The sequence below is a fragment of the Macadamia integrifolia genome, chromosome 6 (assembly GCF_013358625.1).
Source record: "Macadamia integrifolia cultivar HAES 741 chromosome 6, SCU_Mint_v3, whole genome shotgun sequence".
Classification (NCBI taxonomy): domain Eukaryota; kingdom Viridiplantae; phylum Streptophyta; class Magnoliopsida; order Proteales; family Proteaceae; genus Macadamia; species Macadamia integrifolia.
The window spans coordinates 28474208-28501966 of NC_056562.1; the positions used below are offsets into that span (position 1 = coordinate 28474208).

A 27759-nucleotide genomic window follows, 5' to 3' on the forward strand; every position below is an offset into this window, starting at 1 on the left:
TTCATATGCAAAAACGCTACAAACAGTAAAATAACCATTCCTTTTAATCATCACGTGGATTGTAGTATCGGTATTTTATCGACTGTGTCAACTTGGTATCCCCAAAGATTGATACTGATATAAATTATTGGTATTGGCCCAAAACTGATTTCTTTTTTTAAAATTTTATCCAATACTGATTTAATACAGACACATCGATATCGTTAGAGACCGATACAGCCAAATATACCAATACCAATAACCTTTCACCATCCATCAACAGCGGAAGACTTAAAAAATAGCAAAGCAAGAGACAAATAAGGGTTCAACTCTCGAGCTCTTCCCACAATAAATAAAAAAAAAAAAAAAAAAAAAGGAGATAAAGAGATCCAAAGTCTCAAACCCTCATTAGGAGGAATTGTCTACCACTTTTGAATTTTAGTATTATAAAAACTATTAAAATAGAATTCCTTATGGCCTTCCTTTTAATCAAAGTCCAAAAGAGGGTTTCGAGTCTATCGACCAAAATAAGAAGTCCAAAAGAGGGTTCAGGTACATTTTACCAAAAATGTAACATAAAGGGTGGACACTGGTAAGTGGGACCCATGAAAGATGACGTAACTTTCCTAATTAAGAATTAAGAATTGGGTCTGATCCATTCTTGCATGAAAGTAGAAACGGTTTTTTTTTTTTTTTTACCCACTATTTCAAAAATTGGAATTGGACTCAGTAGAATAGGCGGGTTTGGATCTGGATCAGAAACGGTCATGACCGATTCAAATTCTGAATGTTTTGGAGTGGCTGATTGGTTTTGGGGACCGATTCTTGGCCACAAGGAGTCAAGGATTAATCCAACCCCGATCACCCGAGTTTAAAATAAGCCAACTAGTGGAGTCGTGGGCCATGGTTTTGGGCTGGTCTTCAGGCTATTAGGCCCAACTGGAGCTTTCCCCATTAACTGGACACTGACGAATGGATATTTTCCCATTAACCATATACTCTTCAGCTTAAGCTCCAGCTCTTGCTAGACATGGAAGCATCACCTTGAATGTGATTGCAAGAGAAAGAGCTGCTCAAATAAATCTATATTATGGGAATTATAGAACCATTGTCTCACATCAATTTGTTTAAGTACTTTGTACCTTCATATACTTGAGAAATTCCCTCTGCGTTACCTTAAAGTTTTGGGTTGTACCCTTTAATATGATATCAGAAACCAAGTCCTACTTACCATCCTCCATAACTTGTTCGTTCACTCCTACACGTATGCCAAAACTACACGGGAGAAAGAGTGTTCAGATAACCATACACGCCAAAACTATGGGGCTTAATGATAACGGTTCATCTCATATTTTAGGATCTAGTATGGCTTGATTTAAAATAAAGCTCCACTTTGACAATGCTTAATCCCATTATCTCAATAGAAGTGACGTCCAACATGCTTCCACCATATTTCAACAATCAATGCTTCATGCATTAATCGATTTTTCTTCAATTTTCCCAGTTTCCAATTAAGTTTGGCAATTCTTTTGCCATTTGATTAAGAATGCAACTTTTTTTTCAGTCGAACAAATTTATAGAAGAATGGTTCACTTACCCGGCCTTTCATCTTCCTTAGGACCTGCATTAGCCTATCAACATTGGTGCATGTAGAAATGAGAGCAATCACCAACACCACTAGAATATCATAAGGACTCTATTTTTCTCCAAAAATCTCTTTCCAAAAGCAGATAACATTTTCTATAAGTTGAAATCTATGAGAACTCATTTTGCCAATATAGAAATTTTACAAAGCATTTCCAGCATTTAACAATACAATTTAACATCCTACTGTATTACAGACCTACCCCTGATGATAACTTATACACGTCCACACACTATTGACACTCAGGTGTTTTAAGGCAACTAATGACAAAAGCTACAAAAGCTTTTTGAGTATAGTAAAGGAGGTTATTTATAGAACTGAAGGAATAGGTTTCTTGCAAGGGAAACATATGCTTGGTGATTGTACCGCCTTGACTCACAAGCAGACCACACCTATTTTCTCCCTTTTTATAGATAAATCAAAAGGTAGGTGCAGATTTGGGACATTGGCATTAGCTCCATTGGTGGTTATTCTGTGGAAATTCATGGTCATCAATTCTGTAATACCCTGCTCATTACCAGCCTCAAGAACTGAAAAAAAAGAGGAAAACTATGTTAGAAGTTTAATTTAGATATGCCATGCAAGATATAAGACCTAAGAACGCATACCAACAGAAACCCCTTGTAGCACCTGAAAATAGCCACCTCTTATGTTACAGTATTGTTCTGCAAAAGAGACAAGGATAACCAAGCAATGTAGTAAGCTCAACTGTCTGATTGCCAAGTAAAGATTAGACAGCATACACAATGAGACCATCCCAAATTGTTAAAAGTACTAAAGTACACCCATACATCTCTTTCTCCAGATTGAGATACCTATGCAACAAACATGGTGCACATGCAGGACGAGTCTGAGCAACAATTGGGTCCATCTAGGAGATCCAGTATGGCAGAAGATCAGAATTGGTATTCCTTGCACTAGATATTGTGCTCTACCAAGCACACTTTCGCAATAGGTCCATATTCATGGTGGTGCTTAAGGTGAAAGTGCATCTGTAGAGTCTTAGTTGTATGGTATTACCATTTCATGTTCTTTTATCATGACTCATGGTTTCTCTAGAATATTTTGTTTTTCTGACCATAGAAAGTATTGTGATGCATAATCAATCAAGTCAAATTTTGCCTGAATCTCTCCAGTGGAACACGTCAAAAGGTGGCTCTCAACACCTCCGTTGGATGTAGACTCTTCCTGTGCAGAAGTTAAATGGTACAGACAGACACCCTTTGACACAGGGGCATGTTAGAAGGTAGCTGTGAACCCACACATAGGGGTTTAAATTGATGGCTCGAATTTGTAAATAAAATGTATCAACCTTTGATTGAAGGATCTTTTGGCTGTCGCTGAAGTATTGGTTTGGGTGGTTGATTCCAGCATCACACGAGGTGCCATGAACGGCTTCAAATGTCAAGGTACAAGCCAACTGCAAATGTGGTGTAATGTTCAGAACATGAAAATAAGATTTAAGGAAACAAATGTTGATACACCGGGAACCGCTATTCGAGGGTATATAGAATCTGCAAACCTGATAATGCCGATTTTGAACTTTGTCCATCACGTCCTCTACTGCACGACCACCGACTCCCATCTTACCAAGGGCTGCTCTCAAGTTCTCCTCGCTTTTAAATGAAATTAGGAAGATACAAAATACCATGATAACAAGTCAGTGCATATCAGAACCACCAGATAAATTTATAGCCAGTTAATATGCCAGCAGATAATGAACCTATACTGTAATGTAGCTAGGGATGCCAGTGGGGTAGGTTAAACTGGTACCCCACCCAGCCCTACTGAAGCAGGATTTGCAGAACTCTAAAACAGTTAGGGTTGGGTTTATGTTTCACATGGCAGTTCAGATAATGTTGAGTCATGTTCCTAGATTTAGAAGGAAATGAACAGTAAGAGATAAGACCTGAAATGGCGATAAGGGCAGCCATGATGATCTCCTACACCAGGAGTTAATGAGATTACTTTTTGACATGAATAGGGTGTGTAATCCTGCAGCATCCAGAAAGCATAATGTTTCAAAAATGGTACTTGGGTTTTGGCTAAAATAGGCGGAACAGAATCTCTCTTACCGTTCTCTTTCCTTCTTTTCCATAGTTATGGCGTATACTGTATGCGTATTCCTTGTCAAACCTCTCGGCACCAACCTACAACAGAAACAATTCAACATTCCATACGAATTGAAATGTAAGCATCAAGCTTGTGTTCTGGCTGCTGCTGATAATTTTAATTTTTTATTTTTGATAGGTAGGGAGGGGATGTAGATAACAGCCAGGAGGCTCGAACTCAAGACCTCCTGGTGAACATGGACTTTTTGCGCTCCACAGCTCACCAACTGCACTAGACAGTTGTTGTTGCTGATAATTTATTTAGGATACATTGAAGAAAAACGATTGTGGGAGAAACCGATGAATAGCAATAGGTGGGATTGATGCAATCTTTAACTGTAACTGATAACATCAGTATCGGAATGTACAGCAATATGACCAAGGGAATGGTACACGATACATGGACACAATTTCAACCAACCAGAGGATTATTTGGCCAGCTTGTAGAGTGCCTATTTACCTTTTGAGAGAACTCTGCTTTCCAAAATGCAAGAGCATCATCCACTCTCAAGCCAACACCCTGAAAAAGGAAAATAACACATGTAGTTAAGAAATAATGTGGCCATGTGACTGAGAATTCACGCTTATGACTGTTTATCTGGGTCTCAAGGAGATTGCCTTGAGAAAAAGACCCAATTGCATCCTTCCTCCATGCTTTAAATGATGCTCATCTCTTAGCTGCACATGAATATGGAGTTTAAGAGAAATTGAAAAAGGAAAAGAAACAAACATAAAAGGCCAGCCAAAGATGAACTCAAAAAATGAAGAAAGAACTAAGTGCATAAAAATCTTAGGACCAAACTTCCTACCTTATCAAACAGGTGACGCATACAAAGAGGAAAGGAAGTATTAGCAACTTGATCAATGTCCTTAATTGATATCTCTACAAATTCCTTTGGCTGCAGAAAACAATAAACAAATCTGAACTTCCATGCCCTGAGAATAGCATATAAACAGGCAAAAGGATCTAAGATACCTGAGAATAATCAGGACCCAGATAGCTTGTACTCAGTGCTTCCACAATCTAGAAGAGACGAAGCAGAAATCAAGCATTGAGCTGGACAATCCAAACCCCTTTCTCCACTTGCAGTTTCCATAATGTTTATAACCTGTAATCTAAAAGCTATATTATCTAAAGTAAAACAATACTCACAGGAGTCAACCTGTCCTTCTCTTGCCCACTGATGGTCGATGTCCATTTTCTGGAACAAAAAGTTGCATAATTGAAAAAAAAAATTAACCATCTAAACCTTCTACATTTATTTGCATTGACATTCCAGACCAGTATCTGTACAAGGGAAAGATAGCTAAAATGCATTCAAATCACAAGCAGAAAAATAGACATGCTTGGCTTTCCCTGGGGAATCAGACAAGGAATGGAATATGGTATAACATTAGAGTTTGACCGTATAACTCTGGCAAACCCAATGGCTGGTAATTATGACATGACCCACCAACTCACACAAAAACAATATGGAGAGGTTTGGGTCGAGGAAAGTTTTGAGACTGCATAACCAACTCATTTAACAAACTCTTTGTGATCAGATTGAGGGTCTATTAGCCACTCAACCCATTTAACATGCCAAGATTGAGCTCTTCCAGTACATGCCATATGAGGGGGGAGCAAGGGTATTAAATTAGTCATTGGCGAATTGTCGCTTTTGCAAACTTTGTCAGGTTGATAGCTGCATAAAGCACTTTGTAGTCACTCAAAGAGATTATGATATGATAGTACTCAAACTTCAATAGTTAGCAACTAAGAATCCACATTTTAAGGGAACAATGAAATAGAGTATATTGACATGGCAAATGGAAAAAAAAAATGACCTAAAATAACCTGTTTGTCAGCACAAGCGCCTTTGATAAAAGACTGCGGAATTGAGTGACAACAAGGGAAACCACCTGGAGAAAATGAAACACCTAAATGTTACAAAGTACAGAAGCAAATGCTGGATGAAGATATATGAATATACTGTTTTGGGGTGAAGTGAGGGATCAAGTTTTCAGTTGAAGACTCCATAATCAATGCCCTTATTCAGAGGCTAGTTGATGTGGATCAAAGGTTTCGACAAAATATGTCCACAGGAACAAAGGCCAAAACCAGGTCTAGACCTGAGTTAAACCTGGTCTGTTTGGTCTGGTTCTTTGTGGATTCGATGTGAGTATACTTCGGGGCCAAGCTGTTGCGTGGAAGATCATCTAGAAGTTATGAAGCTGTCAACAAGAGCAGCCTTTTGTGGAGAATATTCTGGAAAGATTTATATTTTATGAAATTTCTGTTTTGGTACCAGTTTCTATTTCTATTTTCCTTGGCCAGCAATACATGGTACAAGGTTCCGAGAAAAAGATCGCCGATTTTTCAGGCTGTAGGAACGAAACAGCATGTGATAATACATTTTTGTCAATGTTTTGACCGAAATTTTGGTCAAAATGGTTATAGTCCTTCAATATAAATATCAAACCAGGTATGATGCATGATTTATCAAATGGTTTATAATTTGATGTCCATTCATTCTTAATACATATTTAAGTTGTTTTACTTGAATTATATGGGTTCTAGTACTAAACATTGTGTGGATAGGCCATATTAGAGAATGAATACAACGTACGCTACCAATACAGGTCTGAAGTCAAACTACCATTTTGGATGTATTTTTTAAAATCTAAGGGCTCCACTATGTTTAGAGGACCTAACATAGGGAGTCATAGAAGTTTCATGACCTAATTTGGCAATTTATACCCCGAATCCAGCCAGAGAAACTTGAAAAGAAAAAATGTATAGGTTTCAGCCAAAATTTCGGCATCCAGCTTGATAGAAACCAAAACCTAGTACTAGGCTATAATAAAGTTTGTATTTTGTAATAAATCTTTGTTTTTGGTAACTCTCCAATAGCTATAGAGTTACCATTTTCTTTATTGGCTTTACTCATAATTAAAAAGAGAGGCCCATACATTGGCCACAAGTTGAGTTTGAGAAAAGTGGGTTTTTGCCTTGGTTGCTGTGAGATTCAGATCGTAAGAGACCAAAGCCAATGAGAGACTAACCAAGGCCAGAGGTGAGAGGCCTTGGTCATATCCTTTTCCCTTTTTTCCTTACTTTTCTTTCATGCCCCTTTTCCATTAGTTACTAATTTAAAAAACCTGCATCTAGTACACAGAAGATAGATTTAGTGGCCCTCATATTCTTCCCCAACTATCGCTGATTATATGAGAATAAGGTATTCCAGTGATTCATTGACAGGGGTTGGAATTTGGACAGCTCAAGTTCCCTGTGGCACCCTCTGAATCTGGTTTCTGGACAGCAAGCTCCCAAGGAGGTTCTCTTCTCATCCAACCACCAGATTGAGTCCAGACTGTGGTACGGTATTTCCCTTGTCATAGGCTAACTTCAATAAAATTTTCTTGGACATCCAGTAGGTGGCTCTCCCTGAGATATGCAGTTATTTTTTCTGATCCTTTACTTTCAAATTGGAAACTGATAGTGTATTTCATAATCTAGCCATTAACAGAAGCTGGAATTTTGAAGCGTTAATCCTCCCAAAGTTTCCTACCCTTGATGGGACTGGTTCCTCCATCCAAGAATTTTACTTGCTATTTCTGAATCCTCATGTTTTCCGAGTTTTAACATCTATTCTGCCCTGACAATAGTAGTGAGTGTTCTGCTGTTTGTTTTGCTATGGCTGGATGTTATGTCAGTTTTTCCAGAGCCGTGGCTGTCCTAAATATTAAAGACTGTTATTTCTTGGCTGTTTGGATTTGTTACTTATTTACCTGTTACTGGAGTTAAGTGCTTAACCTATTGTTTGTCAGTATTTGCGGTCCTAGTTGGGATTAGGGTGCTAGTTGGCTGTTGGTGGCCTAGTCCTACACCACTAGCTATATATATATATAATACACAAGTGTCGACCAACCTTGTTGTAGGAGATTCAGCTTGCGATTAATAAACTTCCCAGATGGAGGCAGCTCAATGGCCATCAGCATACTTAATTGGGAGAGCAAGATTTTTGTGTCTCCAAAGGGACAGTTCATTTATTTGGAGACCTAATTCTAGCAACTCCTTTGCCAGTTTCTTTTGGTAGAGAGAGGATGATAGGAGAAGTGAGGTACACTGGGTAGTATCCATTGGCATGATATGAATTTTGTTTTGTTTTCTTAGTTGTGCTTCAATGGATCATTGTTTCTTGTATAATAATGTATACTTTTACACCAATCGAAGATATATGCTCAATAAGGCTCTTTTGTTATTCATTTTTTTGGGGGGGGGGGGGGAGGGAGGGAAAGTTTGGTTAAAGGTTCACCTGATTCATAGCAACATATGCATAACCTTTAACTATTAAAACTCTGCGGGTAGAAACAAGATCTGGGACTTCTTCAAAGGGTACCTTCATACAAACCATTCGTTATGGATCAGTAAAAACAAACCATACAAAGATGTGATACACTTGCTTAAGGACTTATGAAATATGTTCCCTCCTGCCACTGCCATAAACAATCCCTGCATGTAGGGCTGCAAATGGCCCATATCACTTTGACCTGGGCTTGGGGTAGGGACACTATCTTTAAGCCAGGCCCCATAAACTTCTAGGCACCATTATTAATCGGACCAGACCATTGCCCGAAGTAGCCAGCCCAGTGAGACCTTATCTTGCACACACACACACACTGTGTGTACATTCATGCACATTGCAGAGGATGAATGAGCTTAAATCTGTCATGAATTTTCAAGTAGGCCAGAACAGGGCCAAGCTACTTCAGGCAAAACTCCATCTTGGGCCTCGGACATGGCCAATGAAATCTTACAAATCAAATATATACTGAATCAAAACCATCCAGCTCATACAGATGTTTCTGTATCATTGACAGCCAATAGTTGCAATAATCCAATTGTTGATCTTGGCGAGGTAGACATCCTAGATTAGAGTCGTTAGACCAATTAAATTGTGAGCCAACTACCCCACTTGTGTAACTCTGGCCACAGGAAGGGGACATCTTCCCTCCAGATCTAGTAAAAAGTTATCATCCATTAATCTAAAAGATGCCAATAGAACTTTTCAGCTGCAAAAGAGTGATTATAAGAAGGGGAAACAAACCTTGAAGAATATTGTGTCAGCTGCATAAGAATAAAAAATAAAAGAGGTATCATTCAAGGGTATTTGAAGTAATAGAAATTGTTTGGATGCTAATCAAATTATCGAATCAGAACAAGGTACAGAGAGAAGGATAAAACAAAATTAAAAGAAAAAAAGAACATCACCAAAACTAGTAAAATTAAGCTAAGATCCATTAAGTGTCTTCTGTTACAGGACAAAACTAAAATTCTAACTGACTACTCAGGCATTAGAAAGCCAAGTGAGAAATTCATCAGAAAGTACAATAAAAGAAACCTAATATCAGCCATCAAATGGAAAGGAAATAACAGCAATCACATTTTGAAGATGCAATTTCATGAAGCATGCCATGAAGAACAGGCATTGTAATGAGGAAGAAAGATACCTGAATGAATTGATGCATAACATGTACAACAGTAAAAGTGCAAATTGAAAGTGGGTATGTTCTTACTATAATGTCTTCAGGATCCTTCAATTATGACTCTTGAAGTTCGTAAATTTTTAGTATGCAATCTGTGAATGCTTCTATCTGAGGCCAAGGAGATGAAGACATGCTTCATGGCCAAACCTTTGGACTAAACTTCAACTCATAAAAACGTATACAGTCCAAATATGTCATTTGTCTGGAATCTGGATCACTAACCAACTTGACATGGGTAAAAACAAAATATCAATTCAACCTGTTAATCTAAAAATATGGAATGTACTTCAAGTCAACCGAGTGAAAGACACAATCAGATCACAGCAAATTTCCCACGAAAACAATCTGTCCATATAGACCACCTTCTTAAGTAGTATCAACTTAATGTTGGTTCAGATATGTAGCAAGCATAAATCTCAGTTTGAGAAAAATCAAATCACCATATCTGTACATGCTAAAATAATCAAAAGCATGTCTAAGATGATTCATGGAATTACATGCACAGCTCGAAACTACTATGGTCAAATTTTTTGGCCTGAGCCTGTTGGGCAGTCATGATGTCACATTTATGAGTCCACACACACACACACACACACATGCCCACTGGGGGAAGGCTGGAGTTTTAAAAAGAAAACGTCAAGTAAAACAATGATACAAAGACTAGACCATTTAATTAGTCAAGGTCCACCATAGGCAGCCAAGCCATATGGTTTTGTCACATGGAATCTGTATTCCGCAGAATGTCTACCAAAAACAAGCCATACTTTGCATGGTTATGAATTATGATAAGAAACCACAAAGTACAGCAATGTGCCTGATGAAATGAATAGATAAAAGAACATGCAATATGTGCCAACAATCAATCTAGGGATTTGATTAGCCTTGTAATGATGGAAAAAAGGGGCCATTAGACCAGGTCCATAGACTCAAATGTATCATGACAAGCACCATTAGATTGAAAAATATATTCACTGAGGCCAAAGTTGAGATTCCATCACAAAAGTATCATCCTGTAATTTCGACTCCAAAAGCAAAAGTTTGACCATGATGATATGTGAGACTAAACGGGATAAGAAAATCCCAGAGTGCTGCACATAATACTACGAAAAAAAATGGTAAAATAACTGAAACAAAGAGAAAGACGGAAGACTGTCGAAGGATATGTTATCAGATGAAATGAATGTGTAATCTGTGCTTACTGGTTGCCAAAGATGGACCAATGGAACGTGAAACTTGACCCAATTTTTCCTTTAGAACCTGTACAAGTGAAATTACTAAATTAACAAACTTCTAGAACATCAGGAAGCATGGATGGTAAGGATTAAAAAACCTCAACTATCAGCTGAGGATGCCCATATATAAACAGCAGTATCCCAATACGTCAGGAAGAGAAACCCACTATGCAATTCAAGCCTGTGCACTTCACTCAAATATTTAACGGATACTAGATATTTTGGAAGCGTGTCTAGATCTGCATGCATGGGATGCATATAAGGGCAATGTATCCTGTGGGGACTCAAGTGCCATCTCAGTCCCAACAATGACCTCCAATGCTAAATATTTGCCAAAAAAAAAAAAATATGTGCATAGAAACAATTGCAATTAAGTCGGTTCCGCGAATGAGATGTAAGTACCTCAAACTCTGTGTTGCTGACTTGTTTGCAGGGAAGGTCAAAGTCTCCCATAAGTGCCCTCTGTATATTCAAGAAAATTTTATGCCAGTCTTAACTGGGAAAAATGTCTTCCATGGTGAACCACATGCATATTAGATGATCAGATGTTACCTGCACGTCAAGGCTCTCCATCCGTAAACGATAGCGGAAAAGTGTAGTCTCCATTTGCAAAAACCATTTCCTCAGTTCCTCACTAGCACCATGGGAAAAATAAGTTCTTAATGTAAGAGGGAAGTGTGGGGTGGAACAGGAAATGCAAAGAAATTTTAATGAGAAGGATTAACAGCTTACGTTCTGCAATACACCAGTCGTAGAACAAAATGGGAGATAATATCCTTGTTAATAACCTCTGATGCATTCTGGTGTCTCATGTGAGCCTTCCATAGATCAGTTATCTTTCCAAATCAACAAAACAAAATTCAGTGGCTGATATCTAACGACTTTCAACAGTGGAAAAATACAAACAGGGGCGACAGGGCTATAAATTTCGGAAGTTGCAACGCACCAATTTCATCATTTCCTCTGGTTTCTTCCCTCGTGATAAACCATCAGAAATCCCTTTTAGAACTGTCATGAACAATTAAAAGTATAAGAATTAACATGAAAACCTTAAATTACACCTCTCAGAAGACTCGAGAAAATTGAAACCCTAGTTGTCAGCCATGTACTTGCTTACTACGAAATGAAGCTCGGTAATGTTGGAAATTCTCAAATAAAGAAAACAAATGAGATATATGACCCTGAAAACCGATGAAGCATACCCCGAAGACGATCGATGGCGAATAGCTCGAAATCTTCCAGTCTCACTTCGAGTGGCGGGGCAGATCGGTACAAAGGGAGGGTTGGAACAGCGTCCGTCGAAGACGCTTTCCTCTGAGTTCGTAATATTTCCATATCTCTCTCGCTGAAACCAAAATAAAGATCCAACCCTAATAAACAAAAAATTTTTGGTCGCCTGCTTATGTCCAGTGAATTGTGTAGTAGAGAAAGGAGTTTGCCAAGGTAAGGAGAAAATAGAGAGGGATCTTGTGAAAGGCGGGAGTTTGTGAAAATAGCGGGAAACGATTCGCATAGGTCCGGGTCGTTCGTGGCAGTGAGTCAACCTGGAAAATCATAACCCACCTGAAACTGGAAGCGAGTCGAATAGGTTCGGGTTGTCCCACAGGACCCACACTCCCACCCCAACGTAAACACATAAGTAAGGCTCTGTTTGGTATGCATTCTTACCTGAAGCAAGATTATTCACTATTTTTTGGCTTCAGAATGCATTCTAGACCCAGAATATATTCCGATAATAATGTAAATCAAACACTTCCCCCACCCGATCCAAACCCGCTACCCGACACCTTAAACAACGGTTATAAACCGAGTAAGTTATTGATATTTCCGCCATTTAAGATTAAGAACGAATATTCTTATCCCACGGTATAAGGAACGACGAACCCAGAATTTCCGTCGTTAAAGATAAGGACAGCATATTCTTATCGCACGGTTAAAGAAACCCCGAAATTTCTGAAGAAACCAAGGATTCCTTATTTCCCTGTGTGATTTGATAGGGTTCACTCGCGGGTGGTTCAATCACCGTGCTTCACAGTGCAGTAACATGCAGTGTGAGTGGTCGACCTCAAGGTGTGTGACTTTTGCAAATAGGGTTTGTTTCGGATTTGATGTTTGCCATTTTAATAGTTAGATACTTGGATTTCCACTCCTAGCCAGAAGACGGGGTCTCACGGGAGCTTCAAACTGATGAAAATACTGTCTGAACCTGGGACAAACTCGCCAGTTTGACGAGAAGATTTATGATCGATAGACTCTCAGCGACCAGGTTGGATTTGACCGGCCATGGCGATGGCGCTTCCTCTTGGGAAGCTCACTATCCTCGTCGGTGCAGGTTTTTCTTCGTTTCTCTACTCCTCAATGTTATATGTAACATCGCAGCCATGTTTCTGCTTTTGAAAGAATATCGTTTTTACGTTTTGCACATAATCCATCTCCGATTGCTTTCGTTTCTATTTGTATTCGTTTTGATTCAAGTTCTTATGATATAATTGAGCAACAGAAACTTCTATGGGCAAGTGTGTTAGCGAACCGTTTAATTGGATACAACATACAATAGGTTTGCAATTACTGTCACACTCATTGTGACGGTAATGGGGGTTTATGGAGTTAGTGACTTGATGATATGGTTTCTCTCCATTTTTTCGAGTAGACTCCATCTCTATAGTGAAACACTAACTGTTGTCCTGATTGATCGAAAGAATTGAGAGAAAGGGATGGGGCTAAAACCAGCATCGAGGGAAGGGAATAGGATGGGTAGTACAGAATATGGCCTGAAGTTGATAGCCAGGTTATGAGATATTGTGGGCTGAAAATTACTGCCACAGAACTCTAACACCTGGGTGCTGCAGGGTTGCCGAATCTTCTAAACCCAGTTTCTTGGAAACTTGATGGAGCAGCCTTGAAGGATCAAACGTCAACCATAGCATGACAAAAGAGAGTCGCAGTACCTCACAACAGAGCACTGGTTGCAGGTTTAAGAAAGGTCTGCAAATGGCTTCCATTGGAACAAGCAATTCACTTATGAAGCCAAGAACTTTATTTGTTTTATGATATTGATCCTCAAGCAATGTAATTCAAGCAATAACTGTGGCTGAATCACCTTCCACTGAATATTATTAAAACCATCCTTAACGGAAAAATCTAAACCCATGTGAAGGGACGGGAGTTCCTTCCCAGTACAATTCCCTTTCCCACTGGAGGGTGAATTCTCTTAATGGGACAAGAGCTTGACCTGATTAACCCCAGTGGGCTGGGTTTCCATTGAACATACATATAAAGTTTAGCTTAACTACTCCAATAGGAGGTTGCTTCCACCTCTCCACTTGCCTCAACAATATTTTTGGCCACTCACAAACTCGATCAGATTTTTTTTTAAAACCTTATTGATGTGCCAAGCGAATAAAGAGGACAAATTCGATAGACCTCGACGCAACGGTAATCCATTGCGTCTTAGTGGTCATGGGTTCGAGTAGGGAAACAGTCTCTCCACGAAGTGGGGGTACGGGCTGTACGGCTGCGAACATTATGACCCTCCCTAGACCCCACAGCGGTGGGAGCCTCGTGCACTAGGTATACCTTTTTCTTTTATATGGCAAGGGTATATTGGTCATCCTTCATGTCAATGACCCCACAGATGAGTCCAGTACGTTAAAAAATTCTTTTTATTGATATCAGTAGTTAAAAAAGGAAGCAGAACGACACAAAGTTATGCACTTTAGACAACTAGATGCCGCCTTTTTTTGGTGGAAGGGGTTGATTTGTTGGGCCCACTTTTAGGACCTATTTTGAATTTGGCTACTTCTATATAGGGTTGCAACAATTTTTAATTCTTATTTGATGTTCATATAAGAGATAGCACACTTTCTTTCTCTCTCTTCCTTATTTTAACATTGAATGCGTATGTGTGGTTAACATTTCCTATGTTGTCTATATTGAACATTTATGCTTATGTTGTTTATCTCCTCCCCCCTCTTCTTTTCCCCTAGACCTTTTTAAGGCTATTTGTGATGTCAAGTCAAATTTGAGAGATTTTGTTTCCAATGCCCCATTTCTACGAGCAAATATTGTCAATGAATTAACTTATTTAAGTTTTGGATTCGCTTGGACCTTCAAAGCATTTAACCTCCTCAGTTTCTTCCCTTTTCCTACCTCTTCGACTATTTTTCTCACAATTAATGTTTAAAAATACAGCTTGGTAACATTTTTGAATGATACGTTGGAAGGGAAAGCTTATGTGCAATTGAAATGTCTCAATATGAAACTCATTTTGTTGTAAACTCAATTGATTAGACCGTTTTCCCTTTCATTTTCAGATATTCCTTGATCTTAAAGTTTAAAGAAGTTTTCATATTTGATTGTTGATTTGCTGGTTGCTTGATGCAAAGAACAGTTCTGATGCTAACCTAGTGAATTTTTTTTTTCAGGTATACTTGGGTCTGTCCTCGCGAAGGAGGGTCGCATGTCAAATGTATCTGACTTTTTGTCTGGTGCTTTTAAGGTATTCATTTTTCTATTCAACTAGATGTAATCTTGATTTTGATATTTAGTCTCACTTCCTAAGCTCTTTAATACACATATATGGGTCCCCCCTCCCCCTTTTCTGATAGTACATCTTTGGAGTACTGTTGCTAGAATCATTTTTCGCCTCGCCTTTTCTCATAACTTGACTGAATGATTAACTTGCTGGTTGCCTTTAAAACCTGCTCAGTAGTGTGGCAGTGGCATTCCATATTTTCTGTTTCTTCCAACCAGATCTTTTCCCTGCTTGATAGTTTAATTTTAAGTGGTTGCATTAGCCAATCCGGTTAGAGTTATTGAATATCACACTCCCTTTTTTTGAGATATTGTATATGTTGTGTAGCACTAGGACTTTATCAAAGATTTAAAGAATTGCGTGATACGGATTGTTGAAAATGGCTGAGAAGAGACTAGTTCCTGCAATTTGTGCTTTTGGCTAAAACCTTTGTTTTATGGCTTGTTGTTACCAGGTTTTGGACTATTCCCAAACTTCTCTTTTCCACAAGACAGGCTTGATGTCCTGATTGATTTAAACCACATTTTACCTCATCATAGTAGTGATTGACTGTGGTCTTAGAACAAACTGTAATCAATAGTTATTATGCTAATTGTTGTGGTTCATTGATGCCCCTTGATCAGATTGTTGTGAAGCAAATTAAAAGAGATGATTCTGCGCCAAGTGCCAAACCCCCAAATGATGCTCTTCTGGCACAGGTTCGTATTCCATTCTTATAACTTTACGTAAAGGATTTTTGTATTATGAACTTTGTCAAGGTCCATAAAAACTTTTATGTTTCTTGTATTTGGATTGCTAAATGAGTTTTGATTTGGTTATATTCCCCCAAAGATGTTAAAAATACAGTTTTAAGAATCACTAACTTAATGTCATGAACAGTCTTAGCTTTACTGTTTTATTGGGTCACTTGTGAAATTTCGTGTGCATAAGAATTCTGATTGAATTTTGCTACTAAAGGTTTCTAAGGAGTCAAAGCACATTTCAAGGATTGCAGAGTGGTGGCTTGGTCACTGTGACACCCAAGAATATGGTAAGTGTACCGAACCCACATGGGAGATCAGTGAGGTGTTCCTACCAAGAATACGACAAGTACCAAGGGGTTTAGGAGATCGGTTATGATGTGTAAACTTTAGTCCTACATTGCCTAGGGAGAGATTGCTGGGTTATTTGATAACTTCTAGCCTCCTTAAACATGCCACAACGTGTTTTAAAGCCTTGAGGCCTATGGGCTAAGGAGAACAATATTGGGCCAAGGTTAATGGGGCTGAAGTGTTACAGTCACCCCCATAAATTTTGCTACTGTAGGTGGACTGTTGTCCTTTAGGCTCCAGTGATGAGTATGTACTATGTTATGTCAAATGTTTTCTTAGAAATCTAGGTTATACCACTACAGCGATAATATATTTCTTTAGAGACATTTGAAGATTGAATTCTCATTATCTTGGTTAGTTGGTTCCAATATGATGAAATCTAGCCTTCTTTAAGTTCTCTAGAAATCTCCAATAAATATGTGATAGATGTGACCTCCATCAAAGTTGTCCATTTGGTAACTACTACTCATTTTTTCGAGGGAAGTTTTTTACTGTTGTGCAAGGTTAGCATGAGATTGCGGGTTCAGCACTTTTGGCAGGTCTGACTAGTGGTCTCCACCAACATCGACCATGTTGAGATGAATTGCACATGGTAGGCCTTGGCAGCATTTGACAGGAGTAAGAATTTATTGAGAATGCTCCTCGCACGTGAGCTGGAGCCTTAAGAAAGAAATAAGCAGTTACTTTTCTCATTTGATTACTTGGGAATCTCAAGGGTATGAAGAAAGATTACAACTTCTTTTTGTCTTGGGTAGTCTAGTGTTTCAAAGATGTGAAACTTACTTCATTCAGGTTGGTTTCTGTGGCTTTTGCAAAATTGGCTCCCGCCCTCTTTGCTTTCCATATATGGCCTTAGTGTTGGCTATGAGTCTTGTTTTGGAACCCATGGTTCACCCCATTGTTGTCTACATTGGTGGCAGCATGTTCCATGGTTTCAAGGATGGGCTGATAGCCTAATACCAATATAGATCAGGATCAGTTGGGATGTCCGGAGTTGCCAGGCAGATTGCATTGATCCACAATGGGTCATCCAATCTGGTCGTGTGGATCAGACAACCTGATTCTGATCCAGATCCTGATCAGCTGGTAATGATCTGACCCCAACTCCCAATCATTGAAACTTTGGCTTCCCTCCTCTCGTTCCTCCTCTCTTTCCTCTCTGTTCATCCATTAAACTCTTGGGAGTCTCTAATATTGTTAAAGAAACTTATGGCTCGTTATTGTCCTTGTCACACTCATTTTTTTTTTTTGCAGATCTTGTGCTATTGAATATTTTAGAGGAGCTTTATGTTGAAGTCAAGTTTAAGAACAATTCATTTAGGATTTGGCTTAAAGAACTTATTCTCATAGTTTCTCACACTAGTTCATCCATTGCATCCAGTGATAGCTTTGTCTGGTTTAGTTGTTAGTATGGAATATTTTAATGTCAACACTGCACCTGCGCTGCCATATCTTCCCCTTGGACGAATACTAGAGGAACTTGGATATCATTTTTTCAACCGATTAGATATGAGTTGGGGAGAAGGTGATAAAATACTCCTTCGGATGGTGTTCCCTCTCTCTCCTCTCTCTCCCTATTCTCTTTGGGTTTTTGGTGCGTGAGGTTAATATGCTGTCCAATTCTAGGATCCCACACTTGATCTCATTATCCACTAGCTTTATCTTAGAATTGATCATTTCTTAGTGCTCTTATCGTTTTCGAGATGGATTGATTATATGCCTTCTATTCTCAGTCATTTTCACTACCCAAAAAAAATAAAATTTACTGCGACTTCATTTGCTTTTACACTATAACCTTTTTGTGGCATATTATGCTTCTAGTCTTTTTCCTTTTCTATGGACGGTCCAGTTATTTTAGATAGTTGAAGGGCCTCTTTAAACATCTGTGATCTGGTTTATGGCAATAATATGCTGGAACTAATGATAGCATTTTTACTATTATACAGGTAAATAGCTTACGTGAAGAACTGCAGCTTTTGGCATCGGATAGATCGGTTATGATTATAACCGGAGGAAGATCAGGTTGGTTTATTGCATTATTAATCTTACTTTATATATATGTTGTGAATACCCTTTAGGTTTTAGAGTCTAACAGAGTATTAGATATTTTCATTAAATGTACGACATGTCTTGTTAATGATTATGACCATGTAGAACATACTTGTAATTGTTTCTATGAGAAGTTTTGGTTGTTGGTAAGTTATGTCTAGGTTCAAGTCTAACCGTTTTGCTGCTGTTCATAACCAACAATGTGACTTCTGTAAATTCAATAGTCTTGGAGTTTTTTTTTTTAGGGGGAGGGGGGTTCCATGTTAGTACTTTTTGATATCTTGAACCCATTAATGATAGTTCCAAGGTTCTGATGAAATGTATAGATTGCAGAACAGGAATATGTTCACCTTTTCTGATTCCGAGACTTGGATATGGGTACCCAGCAACACCTCATAGCACTTGATACCAACTTATTTCATCCCAAATTTTATGAAGCTTTTAACATATGTAAAATTTCTGACAATTAACTGTGGCATGGCTACAGTTTTTCCAATTCTATTTTTCTGTTGATAGGGATAGTCCGAGATTAGGAATACGCATAGTAAAATAAGAGACTTAAATATTTACCTTATTCACGTTGAATGTTTATCATTCTTCTGGCATGCTTTAGTATGATAGTATCTATTACTATTTAGGAGCTTCACAACATCTGTTTGACCAGCTTTTATCATGTGCAGGTGCTGGCACCTATGGGGTCCCAGTTGTCATCGTTGTTGGTGTAGGATATGGATATATATGGTGGAAGGTAATTGATTTCCTATTATCTCTGATGTTCTATATTGCATAACATGGAGAACTTACAAGGTCTTCATTTTCTTCTTAAATTTTTAGGCTCTTTGTTTTGCAGTTCTCCCATTTGATTACTGTTGCTTTGAATTTTTCTTTTAAAGGGTTGGAAGATTTCTGACATGATGTTTGCAACAAGACGTGGTTTATCTGAAGCTCGCACAGCCGTAGCTAGTCAGCTCGACCAACTTTCCTCATCCATTTCAGTAAGTTTCCCATTTGGCTTTAGACATCTTCCTGAAAATATTGTAACAAGACATTAAGAGCTACTCCTTGAGAACTTTTATCTACTGACCCCAGATATTTATCATGTACAGAACCTTTGCTTAAACAAACTCATGATCTCTGTAGGTTTAACAGAGAGTCAAGAAAGACTATTTTTTCCATATTCAGTTGCTGTTTGAATAACTAAATGTTATTCTCTGGTTTCTATTTCTGTTTTTCTGATGGATGAGACAGGAAAGTGGAGATTCCAACCTTGTCTTTGTACTTTCTCGGGCCATATCAAACTCACCCCGAATAGACCAAGAAAATTTATCCATACCTTTTCAGCCATGAAACAGTTCAGGGACATATGCACTGCCGAAAAACAAGAACTTTTACTGTTATATGTTTATTGATGGATAATATTTTCTTATTTCATGGATTCTTCATGCTGTGTGTTGGCTGGGAAAGATGTGACCAACGTCAGATAAATTTTGAATTAATGATACTATACTTGTGAGTGTAATACCCTCATCTTGATACCAATTTTACTTATGCAGCAAGCAAAGCGATTTTTATCTTCAAGAATTGATCGTGTGGATTGTAGATTAGATGAGTGTTTAGAGATCACAGCTGCGACAAAAGAGGAGGTTGGACCAGTTTAACTTAATAATTAAACTTCCTTGGTTGATATTTAAACTATTGTTTTAGAAGTATACTAACTGTTTGGTTTTTGTAGATTTCCCAAGTACGAGGTGATACGGATGTTATTGGCGTAGATGTGGAATCTGTTCATCGTGCAGTGCAAACTCTGGTGATATATCTTCATTTTATACCTATCAAATATGCTCTTGTTTCTGTGCGTTGAGCTTATAAGATGGTCTTCAGATATTCACCCCCCACCTCCCCCGCCCGCACCCCCCCCCCAAAAAAAAAAAAGATTTGTCTTTAGATGATTAAACAATTCATTTATTTTCAATTTGTTCATGTCTCAGGAAACAAGAATTGTGAAAATATCAGGGAAACAGGTACTGTTTTTATTCAACATATATAAATTTTTGGACACAAATCATTTAAGCCCTCTAATAGTTGCATTCATTTTCTATGAAAATCTGCTTCAGGATCTTACAAATGAAGGAGTTCAAAAGCTTTGCACTGTTGTCTGGGAATTGGAACAAAACAAAATGTCGGAGCGTATTGAGGTAAATTCATCATTATCACATTTTGTCAAATACTTTTTGCAAATATTATTTATCAGACCATCTTGCTGGTCTTTTCTTATACCTTACATCTTTGAATTATTCTTTTCAATTTAGGCAGAAACGCTTTGTTCATTGTTCATAGTTTGGTTCTGAAGTTTCAAATTTTAGATCAAATATTCAGATCACACCATATTTACATTCTTCCCTCTTTGTTTAATTCCAAATTCTCTTTGGGAACTCTATAGGCATCACCGTCCAGTTCATCCAGGCCAGCTTTGGAACTTCGACAAATAACACCGACATCAAGGGTAAGTTTCCATAATTAATTTGTAGAGATTTGAGTTAGTTGAAAGTATGTATCAGTAGATGTTAGGTGGAGGAAGGTCATTGAAAACATTTTGCCTCACAAAATCTAGTTCTTTAATTAACTTAATATTAATAAGAAGTCTGCAGAGCTTTTTTTTTTTTTTTTTTGTTGGGGGGGGTGAAGAAGGGGTAGGGGTGGTTGTGGTTTCAGTATCATAATACAAGCATGGACTGATTCTTGGACGACCAGGATCTCTGCTTCTCCTATTCATAGTTATCAGATCTGGTGCAAATGTTGAACCAGATGATGGGCCAGGCTGAATCTTCGAGATTCCCTTACTAGGGAATTTACACCTCTTTATATGATCTGAGGACTGCTAGAGCATTTATTGGAAGAAACTGCCAATTTAAAATGGATCTGCCAAAAACAAAAACAAGAAAAGGGAAATGGCTGATCTGAAATGGTTCAGCTATGGTAATAGTTTTTGTTACTTGCAGGAGGATTAATTTATTTCAGTCACCGAAAAGAGATAATCCATTGTTGCAATATCTTCTACTGATGAATCATTTCAAAGTTGTGAAACAAATCATATATTACAAAAGAAAATCTATTTGATTGCCCTGATATAGAGTTTGGTAGCATGTATTCTTTTTCTAAAATTTAAAATATTTAAACAAACTATAGAATTCCTATGAAACTTAATAGATTATACATTGTATTATATGATGGTTTTCGCTATGTATAACAGATAATTTTTTTTAGGTGAATAAATGAGTATATAAAACCCCAAAGAGGGGGAAAAAAGAATATTACAAGGCCAAGATGCAACTAAGAGGCACTAGGCTCCAGACGAAAAGAAGAGAGAAATAATAAGAACAAAACATCAACCCTAGGACTGCTAGAAAATGAAAACTAGACCCCGACCCAAAGGATCAATAATGAGCTCACAGTACGTTCTTCCAAGGGAGCATCGGATTTTCCAATTGACTGAGTGAATAGAATAAGGGATAAACCTAATGTGGTGACTCTTCCTTCTACGCCAATCAGAGATTATAGTGTTTTCCCAATAAAGCTCCTATTTTTTGCTTAAACCATGGCACCACCTCTAGATTGTCACCATATTAGATCATCTCTTCAGTTTGCTTCAACTCTAGATCTTTCACTTGAGAGAGACAAACTAAGGAGGCTGCGTGCCTGATGGAGTAGCCTTAGGGAGAAGAGGAAAAATCGCACAAGAGGGGGAAGGGATCACACACCACTCACAAATTTACTAATTCTAAAATTAAATTCACTCTAAAAATCAAACATTGAGTTATGCAAGTATATAAAGGGAAAATAAGACTCCTACTTAGACTCCAAAACTGAAATTGACTCCTACTTAGACTCCAAACAGAAACCTACTTCTCTACCTCCTACGTATTCTACTCAAAGACAAATAAAAGACAATGTAAAACTAACTACCAGCCCTTGTTGGACCAAAAACCCTGCCTGGACCGGTTCTTCTTGGCTCTTGGCTTCCAGAGCCGGTCATGCTGGTCCAACCAGGTAAGACCATCCACATCTGCATCAACTCTCCTAATCTGAAAAGAACTTGACTCCGTCGAGTTTGGATGAGGTCCAAGAATGCCGTCAGAGTCGATGCGCTTGATGAGAAAAGTACCAACTGTCCGCTTGAGCTTAAGAGGGGGAAGATCCTTTGCTGGAAGGAACTTCATCTCAAGGCCACCATGTTGAAAAGAGTATGTATTCTCATATCCGCAATGTTTGGCTATCTTGTCGAACAACCATGGGCGCCCCAGAAGAATGTGACAGACTTTCAGAGGGAGAACATCACACTGGAACTGATCGATCAGTCCACCAATGGAATACGTGAGTAAACACCTTTCATGATTTTTCAAATTATTATTGTTCACCCATCCAACCTTGTAGGGATTTGAATGAGGCTCAGTTTTCAGACCCAACTTGCGAACAGTATCTTCAGCAACAACATTGGTACAACTACCAGGGTCAATCACCATATTACACAAGCTATCATTGCATCTCACATTGGTCTGAAAGATATTGTTACGGCGCCAATCGTCTTCCTCGGGAATCTTCTGTGTAGTCAGAAGAGGACGGATCACATAGAACGGTTGAGGCTCACCATCACTGTCACCATCATTGATCTCATTAGGCTCACGATCACATTTAGCCTCCAGATATACTATTCCTATTTTCGGTTGCTCTTCTGGTGTATAGGGTATAAAATTGTCCTTGTCAATGTAGGCCAACAATTGGTTAGGACATTGATTAGCTCTATGCCCATACCCCTTGCATGAGAAACATTGAATAGCCTCCTTTGAAAATACTGAGTCCCTGTCATAACCACGCTGAGGTGAGGAGTATGGAAGATTAGGCCGTGAAGATGACATGTTTGAATCACGACGAGGTGAAGAATATGATCGGCTAGATCGTGAAAATGCCATAGATGAAGCACGAGCCTGTGGTCTACTGATTGACTTTTCCTATGGAGACGACTGTGGCTGAATAGAATTAGGAACTCTAGGAAAAACATCCTTAAATGGCCTCCGATTGTATTGACGTTTCAGACTCCTCAACCTGATATGCTACTTGTACGACATCTTCCATTGTAGGCAGTCGGCTAGATGCAAGGGCAGCACTAAGTTGAGGGTGCAAACCATTGCGGAATTGTGTCACCAATACTTCATCCCACTCAAAAATTAGAACGAGTGGCCAAATAATAAACTCTAGCAACATACTCTTCAACGGTCAAATTCTCTTGTTTCAACTGTGCAAACCTGAGATGCATGCGTTGCTTGTGATCAGAATGAAAGAATCTTCCGTTCATGACTTCATGCATTTCAGCCCAAGTAGTGACTAAACCAATGCCTCGGGTTCGATTCTATTACTGTTTATCCACCAGACTCGGGCTGTGCCTTTCAGTTTGGCCTCTGCAAATAGGATCTTCGAGGCCTCAATCAACACGTACCATCTAAAGAATGTCTCTAAGTTGTGAATCCAGTCAACGTATAGTTCTGGATTATCATCTCCATAAAAATCAAGGACATCCAATCTTGCTGCTCTTTCTGCTCCATCATCATATCTACCAGTTCCATATGGTGGTAAATGTGGTGGCGGTGGTGTATGATGTGGTGGTGGATCTTGTGGAACGGTGTTGGAAGAATTCCCAGATTGAATGAGACTCTTTCCTTTATCTGTTGCCACCAAATGATCAATAGAAGCTTGCATGGGCTCCATCATTGTCATAATAGCTTCAATTTTTGCATCATTTTCTTCCTTATAGGAGTTCAACTGTTGAACAACTTCACTATTGGTTACCATGGTGGAGATGGGAAAAGATTACACTCAAATATGATGGCAAAATAGTAAATAAAGGAAGTGTAAGGAACAATGGTAGAATGGTAAATGACTCTTTTATTTTGCAGGGATGGCAAAACTGTAAATATAGGAAGTTCAATTTAATTCACAAAGGGGGTGTTATGTGTGGGGAGGGGCCTAATTGAAAATAAAGAAAAATATGGAATATAAAGGGATAAAGGATAATGGGAGGGGTATGGAGGGAAATAAGCAGAATTTAAAGGGTAATTCTGAAAAAAAAAAGGACTTAGGAATGAGAAATAAAAAGGAATCGAAGGGTTGGGGATTTGGATTACCGACAAAAGGGTTCTTCTCCTTGTTGGAGACGGAACTAGGCGGAGAAGAAGGCGGAAGTTTGATCGATTGAACCAGGTATGTTCTTCTCTCTCTCTTCTTCTTTCTTCTCTCCTTTTGTTCTTTTTTCTTCTGCTTTCTTATTTTCTTTTTCTTTTTTTCTTTTCTTCTTCCCCTAATTCTGCTTGCTCTCGCTGCTTCCCCTCTTCGTCTTACTTCTTTTTTGTTTTTGTTTTTGTTTTTGTTTTTTTTTTTTTTTTGTTTTTTTTTGTTTTTTTGTTTTTTTGTTTTTTTGCTGGTGGAAAGAGAAAGAGGAGGCAGTGGGGTCGATTGCAGTGGTGAAAGGAGGGAGGCGGTGATGAGAGTTATGAGACTGGGAGCGTCTCTCTCTGCTGGATAGAATCGATTTGGTTTCTCAGTCTATCTCACTCTCGGTTTTTTATTTTATTTTTTATTATTTCTCAGTCCCTGTAGGAACAGATCGGAGAATGGGAATGGAGAAGAGAGATGGAGGGGAAGGGATGGGGTTGGGGTTTCGGTTGGGACGATGGGTAGTGTATATATATATATATATATATTCAGTCTCTGTAACCACCGAAATAGAGAATGGGGAGGGAAGGAAAGATGGAAGGGAAGAAGGGGAATGGGGACCTTCGCCTCTAATACCAAATTGATGGAGTAGCCTTAGGGAGAAGAAGGAAAATCCCACAAGAGGGGGAAGGGATCACACACCATGCACAAATTCACTAATTCTAAAATTAAATTCACTCTAAAAATCAAACATTGAGTTATGCAAGTATATAAAGGGAAAATAAAAGACTTCTACTTAGGCTCCAAAACTGAAATTGACTCCTACTTAGACTCCAAATAGAAACCTACTTCTCTACCTCCTACGTATCCTACTCAAAGACAAATAAAAGACAATGTAAAACTAACTACCAGCTCTTGTTGGACCAAAAACCCTACCTGGATCGGTTCTTCTTGGCTCTTGGCTTCTAAATCCGGTCATGGTGGTCCAACAGGTAAGACCAGCCACATCTGCATCAGTGCCAGTCCGAAATATGAAGAAATGATTTTCCCTCATCAGACTCTAAACTGTCCCCACATAGAATGGGGTTGTCATCCACAGTTGCAAACCGACACACACATCGTCAATTGGTTGATCCAAGATATCAATCACTGAGGTCTTAGTGTCAGGATCACAATACTCCAAATCCTACCGATGGATAGGGGGCTGGTGAGAGGGAGAAGGCTTCTTCTTCTTTTTCTTTTCTTGAGCTTCTCGGTCCACTCTTCAGCCTTGTCCTCCAGATCTTCAATATGGTCTTCATCCTCTAGATTATTCTTATTATTTGAATTTGAAATATTATCCCTTTTGACACTCAGAAAATCTTCTTTTGTGGTAATCCTGTCTTTCTCAAATTCCGGCTCATCAATGTTCCCCAATCCCATATATTTGACTACTAAGATGATATTCATATAAGTCTCCTCCAGCTCAGCACCCTTATCATCATCAACATCTCCTTCTAATTCAACGCTAGATTGCTCTCCCAACAAACCTTCTTCCTTATCATCATCCTCGAACTTCCTCAATTAATCCCACCGAATTAGGAAGAAAATTCTCCTCTACATCCTGCAAAACCACAAACTGATTTCCATCAGTATTCAATTTCTCCTTACCTTTACTGGACATGCCCACTGGCCCTCTATTAGTTACTCTACCAAAAATACTTTCATTATTTGAACTAATACAAATGACCTTTATTTTAACTTAAAGAAAAGGGCTTTGTTTTCTTTAATAAAATGCTTATGACATTTATTTTGTGATGCATGTTTTACCTCACTATATGCTTTCTTGTTATTGCTCATTGCAAATTGAAAAGGTACTCCAAGGAAATGATGAACTGTACGATTATTTTCCTTGGGAAATATTAGCACTGCGAATGGTTTCCTTATGAAAGCCTTACAAAGGCTCTTTGAGTGTGTGAATGTAGGCTTTGGAATTTTACTGGTAACTTTCAAACCTTTCCAAGTCCCCATGTGTACACACATAGGGGCCTTTGTTGGGTTTTGTAGGGAAACCCCCATTGTGCTAGCATTTGGAAACTTTCCAGTATGCTAGCATTCCTCTTGATCCTCAAATGGCCTACTCTGTTGAATTGGTAGATTTTCTAGCTGAGACTGGTTATGTTTGTCATTTGTGCTATAGCAGATGAGTTCTTTGCCACCCAGAGTTTTATCATCGGAGCCACCATATCCATCTGCATCTAGTGAATCTCCGAAGGTTAGTGTACTTGCTGTCAGAAAAGGATAAGAGAAATAAGCTGAGATGAGGAGGAAGATATAGTGCCTTTCTTATGCGCACTACTTTGCACGCGGCATGTGCGAAAGTGGTATCCACCATTTTGGTGGGGATTGCAGATGTTTGATGTCCCCAAAATATGGCAACTCGTCCAGAAAGGCTTAGATTGAATGAACGAGATGAATCTGCCTTGAGTGGATTAATGGCCATTTAAAAATCTACTGGGGACCCTTGAAATTGTGGCATTTTCTTTTTGCTCTCCAGGTTTGATGGGAAGTTTACTTCAAAAAAAACCTGCCATATTAAAACCTGCCTTATTTTTAACCCAAGTAGTTGTAAAGGATGAAATTTACTATACCTTCCATATCCAATTCTTTTGCAGGTTTCACGACCACTGCAGAGTGCTGTATCAACCTCGGGTCTGAAGGTTAGCCTACTTTATGTGTTCTCCCATTCATTCTAGACAATGTGAATCAATTATTCAATTCTTGACATTTCTGTTTCAGGAGCTTCAAGGAATGACAAATGCAACTATTGAGGCATCAACGCGACCCGAACTTAATAATGGGATCCAAAATTCAGAAGCTGTGAACGGCAATGAATCTATGAGTAGTTCCAGTCGGACTGGGTGGAGATTTCCTGGATTAAATGGATATTTTCTTTCAAGAACACACAGTGCAAATTACTCCAAGTAGGATTTTCCGGGCAAATCACCCCTCTATTGATCATTATTTATCTGTATATTTGATACATACATTAGAGTTGATATGCTGTGCGCCTGTGCGGATTCTCTCAGGTTGAGAGTGCTTGCTATATACATGAAAACAGGACCAAGCACAAAATTTTGTAGATCTTAATTTTTATTTGGTGACAAGAACTTTCCCTTCATAATTGCAATAAAAAGGGGTGTGGAGGAAAAGTAATAAAAACAAAGGTGGGGAGGAGTTCTACATAATTGAAGTGTTAACTTCGGTTGTATGGGTTCTACCAAAAAAAAAATTCAGTTGTATGGTTATCTTTTTTATTTTATCAAAATGGTCATCTTTAGTTGTTTATTTATAATTGGGAGCAGTTTTCTTTTATGCCACGTCCACCATGAAATCTGGGGATGCC

The 27759-nt window shown here is 38.6% G+C and overlaps 2 protein-coding genes across 8 annotated transcripts; one reads left to right on the top strand and one right to left on the bottom strand.

Moving 5' to 3' along the window:
* Window positions 1-1662: 1662 nt before the first annotated feature.
* On the bottom strand, window positions 1663-11938 carry LOC122082352 (probable DNA primase large subunit). Of its 2 annotated transcripts, none has more exons than XM_042649851.1 (20): window positions 11699-11938; window positions 11443-11504; window positions 11229-11332; window positions 11049-11130; window positions 10899-10958; window positions 10464-10521; window positions 8826-8845; window positions 8034-8117; window positions 5573-5637; window positions 4889-4937; window positions 4712-4759; window positions 4545-4634; window positions 4354-4413; window positions 4196-4255; window positions 3700-3774; window positions 3534-3619; window positions 3147-3240; window positions 2937-3044; window positions 2255-2289; window positions 1663-2154 (listed from the first exon to the last, which is right to left on the bottom strand). In XM_042649851.1, the coding sequence occupies exons 1-19, from the start codon at window positions 11829-11831 to the stop codon at window positions 2272-2274; spliced, it is 1356 nt and encodes a 451-aa protein (XP_042505785.1). In that variant the 5' UTR covers window positions 11832-11938; the 3' UTR covers window positions 1663-2154; window positions 2255-2271. The 2 variants fall into 2 exon arrangements, with proteins under 2 accessions (XP_042505785.1, XP_042505784.1); XM_042649850.1 differs by having other exon boundaries at window positions 2233-2289; window positions 11699-11937.
* Window positions 11939-12522: 584 nt separating this feature from the next.
* Window positions 12523-27601, top strand: LOC122082013. Of its 6 annotated transcripts, none has more exons than XM_042649498.1 (15): window positions 12523-12828; window positions 14921-14994; window positions 15654-15728; window positions 15988-16060; window positions 18068-18143; window positions 18851-18918; window positions 19064-19165; window positions 19724-19813; window positions 19903-19977; window positions 20159-20191; window positions 20285-20365; window positions 20611-20673; window positions 26554-26628; window positions 27029-27073; window positions 27153-27601. In XM_042649498.1, the coding sequence occupies exons 3-15, from the start codon at window positions 15679-15681 to the stop codon at window positions 27339-27341; spliced, it is 1020 nt and encodes a 339-aa protein (XP_042505432.1). In that variant the 5' UTR covers window positions 12523-12828; window positions 14921-14994; window positions 15654-15678; the 3' UTR covers window positions 27342-27601. The 6 variants fall into 6 exon arrangements, with proteins under 6 accessions (XP_042505432.1, XP_042505430.1, XP_042505431.1 ...); XM_042649499.1 differs by lacking the exon at window positions 12523-12828 and adding an exon at window positions 13441-13479; XM_042649496.1 differs by lacking the exon at window positions 15988-16060 and having other exon boundaries at window positions 12526-12828.
* The last annotated feature ends 158 nt before the right edge of the window (window positions 27602-27759 follow it).

Excerpts from the sequence above, each read along its gene's own strand:
- LOC122082013 (XM_042649494.1), top strand. The coding sequence starts at position 13,422 with ATGACAAAAGAGAGTCGCAGTACCTCACAACAGAGCACTGGTTGCAGG. Across the intron at positions 18,144-18,850 it reads TATAACCGGAGGAAGATCAG|GTGCTGGCACCTATGGGGTC; the intron begins GTTGGTTTATTG and ends TATCATGTGCAG. Across the intron at positions 19,166-19,723 it reads AACTTTCCTCATCCATTTCA|CAAGCAAAGCGATTTTTATC; the intron begins GTAAGTTTCCCA and ends TTACTTATGCAG.
- LOC122082352 (XM_042649851.1), bottom strand. The coding sequence starts at position 11,831 with ATGGAAATATTACGAACTCAGAGGAAAGCGTCTTCGACGGACGCTGTT. Across the intron at positions 11,131-11,228 it reads CGACTGGTGTATTGCAGAAC|TGAGGAACTGAGGAAATGGT; the intron begins GTAAGCTGTTAA and ends CCATGGTGCTAG. Across the intron at positions 4,256-4,353 it reads AATTGGGTCTTTTTCTCAAG|GGTGTTGGCTTGAGAGTGGA; the intron begins GCAATCTCCTTG and ends TTCCTTTTTCAG.